The sequence below is a fragment of the Leishmania major genome, chromosome 20, assembly GCF_000002725.2.
Source record: "Leishmania major strain Friedlin complete genome, chromosome 20".
NCBI classification, from domain to species: Eukaryota; Euglenozoa; class Kinetoplastea; order Trypanosomatida; family Trypanosomatidae; genus Leishmania; species Leishmania major.
In genome coordinates this window covers 495,397-505,000 of record NC_007261.2, presented here as the reverse complement: position 1 = coordinate 505,000, position 9,604 = coordinate 495,397, and the positions used below count along the sequence as shown (strand labels likewise).

At 60.4% G+C, this 9,604-nt stretch overlaps 1 protein-coding gene across 1 annotated transcript in view; it reads right to left on the bottom strand.

The window, feature by feature from the left end:
* Positions 1-7,156, bottom strand: part of LMJF_20_1120 (putative phosphatidylinositol 3-kinase) — a gene marked incomplete at both ends in the record, with an annotated part of 9,840 nt that extends 2,684 nt beyond the window's left edge. The window contains one exon of the mRNA XM_001682812.1: positions 1-7,156. This exon is cut by the window's left edge and continues 2,684 nt beyond it. Coding sequence (XP_001682864.1) covers positions 1-7,156 — 7,156 coding nt within the window.
* Between the last annotated feature and the right edge of the window lie 2,448 nt (positions 7,157-9,604).

The window sequence follows — 9,604 nt, the reverse complement described above, 5'->3', positions numbered from 1 at the left end:
TCCACCGCTCGTAAATCTGCTGGCGACCCTTGGTAGAGCGGCAGTGGCAGTAGTCGATCATCTCCTCCATCTCCGTGAAGTGCTGCAGCATTGTCAGACTCTCGTAGGCATGCGTGTAGCTGAGCGGGAGAAGAGTGCGCAGGCTCTCGTCAATCACGAGCTTCGACTGTGTGATCATGTGTCGCAGATTCTCGTAGGCGGCGCTGCTGTGCTCCGTAATGGCGCTCTTCAGCGCCACGCCGTTGAGAAAGAAGAGGCGGAGTGCCGTGGTGTGCTGCTCCGACATGGAGAGCCGCTCCGCGAGGTGTTGCACGTCATCCCACCGCCCGAGCAGCCACGCGGCCGTTGCACCGCAGCGCGCGACCGTCGAGGAAACGTACGCCTCCGGCCGTGAACAGACCTTCATGGCCACGTCATAGGCCCGGCTCCACTCACCGCACAGGGTGAGGGTGCGCACGTAGCCTTCAAGAATGTGCGGCGGCACCGTCATATCGCGCATCGCCTGCTGCGTGATGGACTTGGAGTACGTGTTCTGTGCCTTGCTCCACCAGCAGAGCAGCTCGTAGCCGAAGCCTGCTTGGTCCTCGCCGCCTTCGTAGCGGATAGCGCGGAAGAGTCCTACGACGGAGTCCTGCATTTCACGCTGGCTGTAGAGCCATGCCAGCGGCCACACCGTCTTGTGGATCACCTCCCGTGGCATCTTCGTGTACCGGTAGAGGTTGAGCATGGCCAGAAGACGGTTCTCCAGATAGCTGAGCGCCTTGTCGTACATACGGGTTCTCTCTGCTGCGCGGACGATGTCCTCGGTCGAGAAGAGCATGTTTGGCTGCGCCGGGATGTGGGCCCCGGCCGGCGGCAGGTCACCGTCACGGGTGTCGCTGCTGAGGTCGTTACTGTGAGTGCTAGCGGTGCTGATGATGTGAAACTGGCTGGTCACCCCGGACTGCTGCGGCGCGTTCGAGTCGCAACGACGCACGACGGAGTTCACAAGAGGCCTGTAGCTTCCCATGACATGCACTCCCGCCGCGCCTAGCACTTCAACCGACGGATGGTCGGTGCTGACAGGGGCCACTACGTCCTCCGCCTTGCTCTCGCTCTCTGCCCCATCGAGCGTGTCCACGGGCGAGCAGCTGCGCCGCTCCGCCTCCTCTTCCTGAGCCGGTGCCTGCGACATCGGCAAGCCGATGGGCTGCGACTGCTGCCGTCCAGACTCAGTGGAGTCATTCTCGTTGCCGTCAAAGGAGGTGAGCTCGGACATGTCCACATCGCGGTGAGAAGCGCTGCGGCGGCCGTTTGCGCTGTTTTTTGGGCTGGCAAGTGCCGTCGAGGCACCACTGTTGGCTTCGGCACCTGCCGTTCCGGACTCATCGCCTGCTACCCCGGCACTGCTGTTTGAGCTGCGCTGGAAAACTGGTGCCTTCCGTCCGCGAACCTTCGCCGTGGGCAGCGCATCCATGGGAGCGTCACTGGAAGTAGAGAACCCCGCCTTTGGCAGCCCTGCTGACGTGGAGCTGCGGGTGCGCAGAGAGATGACGTTGTTCGCGCTACTCGCCGTGCTGCGCAGAAGAAGCGACCCGTTCTCGGAGGGGTGACTGACGCGATGACAGTCGACTCGCCGCATCGCCCGCACCACCTCCAGCACTTCCGGCTTCACGTTCGGCTCGTTATGGTCGAGGTAGTCAGCGAGCCCGAGACACTTGCTCGACAGCTCGTGATCAGAGCAGTTCAGCACGAGGGTCAGCATCTCGTTCAGCTTCTTGATTTGGTCAGCCGACAGGGACTCGTAAAGGCACTTGAACGAAGGCAAGAAGAGTCCGCGGCGAAGGGGTTCATGCTTGTCAAGCAGGTCCACCATCATGCGGAACGCCGGGTGCGGGGAGATGAGAATGATGTACTTCTGGAACTCGGCGAACCACTCGCGCAACTTGTTCTCCTTGAGACGGAAGCCCAGTTCCACATGCTTCATGAAGAGGTCGACTTCCTGGCCTGCCGTGTCAGCGCTGAGGCTCAGCCCTACGTCCTCTTCCTCAGCCCCTGCAAAGGTCTCCGACATGTTTGTGAGCCGCAGGTAAGACCCACCACCGGCCGCCCCGCCCGCTGCTGCTGCGCCGCCACCAGTGGCAGAGGCGCCAAAGCCGCCGATATTGACTAGCGGACCAAGCCCTGAATTCGCTGGATTCGCTACTCCCAATCCGCCACCCTGCCCGCCGCTGGCGAAACTCGTGACACTAGCTGCTGGCAGGCCCATGGTGTTGAATATGGGGGACCCGGTCGGGTTCGTCATGCGCTCATCCCCCTCGCCGATGCGGTCACGCAGCATCTTGATCGTGCTGCGGCCGCTGGGGTGCAGCGCCGCCAAGACCTTGAGTGACTCCCGAACCCCTGGGGTGGAGAGGCGCGGGCCGAGATCTTCGTTCAGCTCGCAGTGCCGCATGAGGGTGCAGATGCCGTGCAGCAGCGACGAGAAGAACTGGACCGCCTTCAGCTCGCACACGATGTGCACGGCGGCGCACAGGGACTGGCTGCGCACATCCACCAGCTGATCTGATTGCTGCAGGAACTGAAGTAGCATCGGAAACACAACGGGGATGCAGTGCGGCGGAATGTAGCTGGCATTCAGCACAATCTCCACAACGCGGAGGCAGAACTCGCGCGACTCAGTGCGGTCCTGCAGCGCCACGTCCACCAGTCGCGGATACAGCCACGCCCACGACTCCGACTGCTCCTTGCCCGACAGCTTGCCGGGCTTCAGCGCGCTCACCACCTCCAGGACAGCGCGGAAGAGCGGGCGGTCTTTCGGGGTCCACAGCTGCTCCAGCAGGACCACAATTTCAGGCAACATGAGCCGTACAATACGCTCATGCCGCATGGCGGTAACGGCTGCCAATACATGCAGCGCCTCCACCCGCAGGGCCGGGTTATCTGTCACGCGCTTCGTGATCTGGAGCACCGCCCGAACGGCGTGGACGCCGCCGACGAGGTCCTTCTTGTCTTGCGTGAAGCGGATGAACTGGAGCAGGGTGCGCAGGGCCTGAGAACAGACGGCATCCGAGAGTGACGCGTCCAACATGCGGCTCAGCGTGCGGTATACAATCACCGTGTAGTCGTAGGTGAGCTCCAGGTCAGCCTCATCCTGGATGACAGCCTCCTCCTTCTTCTTTGCGGTTGTTGCAACGGACTGTGCGGAGGGGTCGATGGCGCCGAGCTGGCCAAACAGCGTCAGCATACTCAGCGATTCGTTCACAGTGCAGGTGCTGCTGGTGTAGACGTGTGTCAGCGCGGTGATCAGCTCCTGCTGCTTACGCAGATCCGTCGAGGCGCTCGGGATGCACATCTCGTGTACGTACACGAGAACGTTGATGGCAGCATGGCTCAGCGTCGGCGACGGCGACTGCTTCAGTATCTCCACAACCGGGTCGTAGAGCTCTAGCACGTCGTCCTGGTGCTGCAAGATGGTTTTCTCGTCCTTCGCCAGTGCCTGCAGGATGATCTCGAGTGTCTTGAGAATGGAAAGCAGCACCACGTCCGGCACGCTGACTTCTAAAAGACGCTTGCGAAAGGCGTAGAAGATGCGGCTGAGGTGGTTGTTAAGCTGACGGATGCACAGCCGGGTAAAGGTCTGCAGGTCGGCCATGCTGCGCAGGAGCATGCTCACGTCGTTCGTATACTCGAGCACCACCACACACGATTCGACAGTGACGTACAGGCTCTGCTGCACCGCCACGACAGAAGGGGAGGGCTTGGAGTCCTGCGTGATGGCGACGAGCAGCTCCACCGTTTTCTCGCGTACCAGCGCTGTGCTGTTCAGGAAACTCAGCAGCGAGGACAGGATGCGCTGCTCTGATAAAAAGACGCGCAGGCTCGTGGCGTTTGCCAGCAGCGTAATCTCGTACAGTCCGCACTGGCGGTCGACCTCCATCAGGACGTTCTTCATGTACGCCTCCAATATCTCTGTCACGCGTGTGGAGTAGGTTGAAGTCTTGTGCTCCTTCGCGTAGGCTATCCACTGCCGCAAGCTCGAAATGATCGTCTCGCTGCTCTGCTGCCGCACGAGCGGATCCTCGTGACGCTGGAAGGCAATTACCGAGTTCTTAAGATCATGCAGGTGCTGCACCGATGTTAGGGGCCGCTCCGTGAACACCTTCAGCGCCACCGTCAAGTCGTTCTTGAGCACCGGCGGCGAAGCTGCTGCGGCATTTCCGCTACCTGCACCGCTGCCGCCTGCCGCCATGTGCGTCACGGGACTGAAGGGCGTGCTCATCGATGTGGAGAGCGGGGAGCAGCGAAGTGGTCCGCCAGCACCGTACGGGGCTCCGCTGTTCGAGTCGCCGCCACCGACGGTGTAGGCGCTGTCGGGGCCCAGGAAGCTGTTGTTCCCCGAGGGTAAATGGCCAGAGGTGTTGCGCATTGCCACCGGCGAGGTCGTGGTCGGGCTGCTCGTGCTGCCCTCACCTCGGTGCGTTGCCACGCTCTCGCTCGGCCGAAAGTACTGTGTGAGCCGCCCCACCGGCCCGCCACCGATCGGCGTGCTGCATGTCCCTGGACGAGATAGCGTCATGACCGGCTCCGGGCCACTAGCGGGGCTGAGCGGGTGAGACCCGGCGGTGCGGGAGACACTGTTCCTTGCCGCACTCAAAAACCCACCTGCGCTCCCATCGCCACCGTCACGGCTGTAAAGGGATTGGGTTTGCTGCTGCTGCTGCTGCTGCGCCGTGGAGCTTGGCAGCTGGGAAAAATACTGGGGCAGTGTGACGGTCGCTGCCGTCGCGGACGGCGCGAAAGGCTCCTTCAGCACGCTATCCACCAGCTTGTCCAGAGCCGTCTGCACATCAGCGCGCAGCTGCGGGCACGAGACTTGAATTACACGGAGGGAGTCTACTAGTGACTCGGTCAAGATGGCGTGGGCGAGATACGGCAGACAGCGCAGGACAACGTCGTCGATGGTCACAGTGTGGTGTGCGCTGAAGGTGGAGAGATTGAAGGCTGGTGCGTTCGTCGAGGTAGGGGAGGCGCTGAGGGAGCACGTGCCTCCGGACCGTTGTGAGGCGGTCCTAGCGGAGACAAGTGGAACGCTGGCCTGATCGTCGTTATCGTCACCGTGGTGGTACGAGAAGTGCCGCTGAAGCGCCGACGGCGAGGTTGCTAAGTTTTCGCGGCTGGAGTGTTGCGAGGCCTTGCGCACCTCAACCATGGAGGGCGTCAAGGAGAGGTCTTGATGGGTGTTCTGCGCTGTGGGGCTCGGGAGTGTGGTAGATGTACTGACGTAGTCTACACGGCGTCCGGCCATGGGTGCCACCGATGCCGCGCCTCCGCTGGCCGACATCGAGGATGCGCAGATGGCCGCCATGATGGACCAGCAAGCCTCCTGCGTCTCCGGACGGGAGATGTAGCGGTGCAGGATCGACTCCAAGTTTGTGCGATTTGTTGCGTCAAGCACGCGGTACCCGACGCTGCGGACAAAGGAAGCCACATTATGCAGCTCGTGCGCCTTGAAGCGCTCATCGCGCACGTTCTTCACTGGCTCCATGACGATCGCGCAGTACGTGGTGCGGCGCGGCATAGACGCGATGTCGACCGGCGCAATGATGGGCACAAGGTCGCACACTGCGCTGCGCACCAGTAGCGACTTGGACACCCGGTGCTGCTCCGTGACGAGCACGCACAGCTGCGGTATCATCTGTCTGTCGATCGCCAAGAGCCCGCGGCTGCTGAGGAGGGCATGCAGCGCCTTCAGAGCCGATACAACGTGGCCCTCGTTGTGCTGACTCGCGTTCAGTGTCCGCATGCACTCATCGCAGAGGCGGCGGCTCTCCAGAACCAGCTCGTTGGGTCGCATGTTGCTCGTGTTTCGGAAGATGGCGACGAGGCACTCGTAAGCGGCTTTGCGGAGCAGCGGATCGGGGCTGCCCGTGAGCATTGTGCCGAGCTGAATCGCCTGCGCACGGGTTTTGCCAGAGATGTAGCGCGGGTTTACTTCCGCAGTGGCGGCGCAGCCCAACATGATGGAAAAGAACTGCGCCGGAAAGGCCGCTTTCGCCTGCTGCACGCGGCCGTGGAGTTGCAGGAGCGCCTGCTCGCAGTTTTCGCGGAGTTCCTTCTGCACAAACGCCTTCAGCGGCGACTCCGGCCCCGGGTAGCGCGCATCCGCCTCCAGCAGCAGCTTGTACACCCGCTGCGCCTCCCTGGCGGCCTTCTCATTCCCGCTCTGCCGCAGCACCGAGAGACTGCGGCAGAGGCGTGTGTACTTGGAATGAGGGCTGGTGTAGGCGATCGGGATCAACGCCTCTATGAGACTCACGGCGAGCAGCAGGGAACGCTCGTTCGACGTTCGCGACAGCTCCGTCAGGACATCGCGGATGCGCTGCTCCAGGAACGTGTCTCGGGACAGAGGGTCAAAGTTGGCCAGCGCACGTGCTTCGATGGCGTCCACGGCGTCTCGCAGCACTGCCAACGCGTGCGGGCTGTCCACTGAGAACTCTAGCTCGCGTAACAGCTGGTTCACCTCCTCATCATTTGCATCCGCAAGGGTGCTGCCAGCGTTGGCGGTGGGCCCGCTCGGCGAGCCGACCCCACCGGCACCGAGTCCGTACGCTGCTGCCGCTCCGAAGTCGGTGAAGTTGGTGCGAGTACCGCTTAAGAACACTCCGACTGCGGCAGAGCTTGTGTGCGCGGCGGCGGAGTTGGCTCCCGCGATGGCCGGCGCCTCGCGCCCGGCGAGCGTCGCGCTCGTCTCTAGACCGCTTATATTCCCACCAGCGACGTTATTGGGAGTCGGACCTGACAGTGATCGAGGAGAGCGCTGTTGCTGCTGCAGCTGCGCGCCAAGAGGCTGCTGTGAAACGGCAAAGACCTGCTGCTGCTGATTCTGAGCAGGCGGTAGCGGGCCCATCGGGTGCGAAAAGCGGGAGTTATAAAAGGCGTTGCTGTTGACGTTTGCGCGAGCAGCAGACGCGCCGGCGGAGGCACCTGAAGAAATATTCACCCCTGCACTGCCGCCGCCCATGCCGGCCGCGGTCAGCCCCGGAGGCCCATTCTGATGCAAGTGCTGCTGCTGCTGCTGCTGCTGCTTCTGGCTAGCATGGGTGGATGCCTGCGGTGCAGGGTGTTGCGAGTGTTGAGGACCAGACAGCTGGCCGCGCGCCGCGGTCCAGTGCATCTGCTGCATTCCAGCGCTTGTGGATATTCAGGGAGGCGGAAACATACAAAAAGAAAGAGGAAGAGAGGCGAAAACCCTCCTGCTCATTTACATCCGCTGCCCACACAATTCCAGGAAGACCAAGGAGAGAGGGAGAGAGAGAGAGCGACGCAAGGCTGCTGCGTGCTCGCCACCGCAAGGGAGTGACAGCAAGGAAGCGAAGAGGCGCGCACGAGTCTGCCCGACGAAAATGAGTAACAGAGCACCACCACCACAGGGGAGAGAGGCAAGAAGGGCGTGGGGTGAAAAAGAATGATGTCAATAGACGGCGCTGAAAGACACGGACAGACAGGCACAGGCACAAGCGAAGGTATCTTCTTTTCTTTGTGCACACACGACGAGCGAGCGCGCGAGCGGATGTGAGGGGCAGACCTTCGTACAGCGACGACAGACGATGCACCGTCTTCACGGCCGTCACGTACGCACAAACGTAGCGGCACCACGAGCGCACGGGAGAGTGGATAGAGAGGGGCGGGCAGCACCCCAAGACGGGGGGGGGGAGGGGGAGCGCCACAAGGAGGCGTGGGCAAAGGAAGCTCCCAGAGTCGTTTTCGAGGGTTACGGAGAAAGAAATCAGAAGAAAAATGAAAGACGTAAATATGTGTGTGTGTGTGTGTGGAAGTCGACGACAGAGAACAGAGAGAGAGAGTGAAGGAGACATAAACGGAAGAGCCAAAGTGTAGCCGGCTACAGAGATCAGGAGGGAAAGGGAGCAAGGGGGAAAAAAAGAAGCAGCAGCGCGCAGGAGACGAGAGAGAGGTGTGTGTATGTATGTATGTATGCGTGTGTGTGTGTGTGTACTGCTTCTGTTATGTCCGAGCACGAACGACAAGGAAGAGACACAGAGCGGGTGCGTGTGCGTGTGCCACAGTAGCGCGCACATGCACGAGAGGGCGTCAGAGAGAAAGGGAGAGGAGTCGACGAGAGAGAGAGAGAGTGAGTGACAGTGGGGAGACGAGTAGGTAGCCAACATCCATCACCAACTACCTATGACAACAATCTCCTCCGCGGCGCCGCTTCGCTGGACTGTTCTCCGCCTTGGCTGGCGCTTCTCGTGGGCGTTCTTCGCTTGTTCCTCTTGGTCCCGACCGTGACGTTGATGCCCCGGGAATCGCGGCAGGTTTTGTATGCAGGTGATGCCTTTCTATTTTCTCGTTCGTTCTCGAGTTGTGCGCGCGTGTGTTCGCCGGGCCCACTGCGATAACTTACTGGGTGTGTGTCCGAGCAGATGGGAGGAGGAGGAGAAGAGCGTGAAGGAGAGGGGTAAGACAGAGGTGCAGCAAAGAAGAGCAAGAATGATGAAGAAAAAAGGAGGGCAAACCAACACAAGTGGGTGGCTGGAGAGAAAAGACGAGACAAAGATGCGAAGCTGCTAACTAAGAAACAACTCCATCCCTCAAAACACGCACACACATATCTATCTATCTATATATATATATATAGATATATGTATAAGCGACACCTCCTTCCACACACAAACACAAAAATGAATTGCGTGCCCGTGTGGTTGCGGTGGTCCGTAGAGGGAGGGAGAGCGAAGGAAGGAGGGGTGCAAGAAGGGGGTAGTTCATTGAAGCGCGATGTTCTGAAATGACTCGGCACAGCCTTTTCCTGGCCCGTGTCACGCCCCATCTCTCGTTGCCGGTGAGAGAGGCGCGTTCAGCAGGACAGCGGGGGGGGGAGAGAGAGGCAAGAGGCAAGAGGCGCGCTTCACATGCACTTTCCCTTCTCCCGCCTAGAAGCCCCCTTTCCTCCCCTCCTCCTCGGCTGAGTGGCAGAGGCGGACACACGACAGAGCCGATGACACGCTGCTCCCCTGCCAGCGCAGGCACACACATACGCATAGCGAAAGACGCTTCAAATACCGACATTCTCTTTATATATGTATATACACATATATATATATATACATTTTTTTTGTGGTTATTGTTTTCTCTTTCTCTCTCGAAACGCTGCTAAGTTTGTTAGGGGAGTTCTAATAGACGACAGGGAGGGAGAGGGGCGATGCGGCTTTCGAAGACATCACAGCCACATGAACACACATCACCGTGCACGGCTGTGGCTAGCGAAGCCGACAAGAGGCACTACCGCTTGTGTGCACCCTCGTTTGTGCCTGTGCGCGTGCTGAGATGGACGAAGGATCGAAGCCTTGGACCTATGCGGGGAAAGAGAGGTGGACAGTGGGGATCGAGGTGATGTTGGTGGTGATGCTTGGGAGAGAGGGGGGTACCATCAAGGACTGGCAGCGGTTGCTGGGCCTCAGCATCTCTATCAAACCTACAAGCAAGAAGAGCCAAACAGGCCAAAGAACAAGAGAAACACACAATAACAGAAAAGTCACACCCGGTGGGAGAAGGAAGAAAACAGAGGACGGCAACACCACACATCGGCACACCCACAAGCGCATAC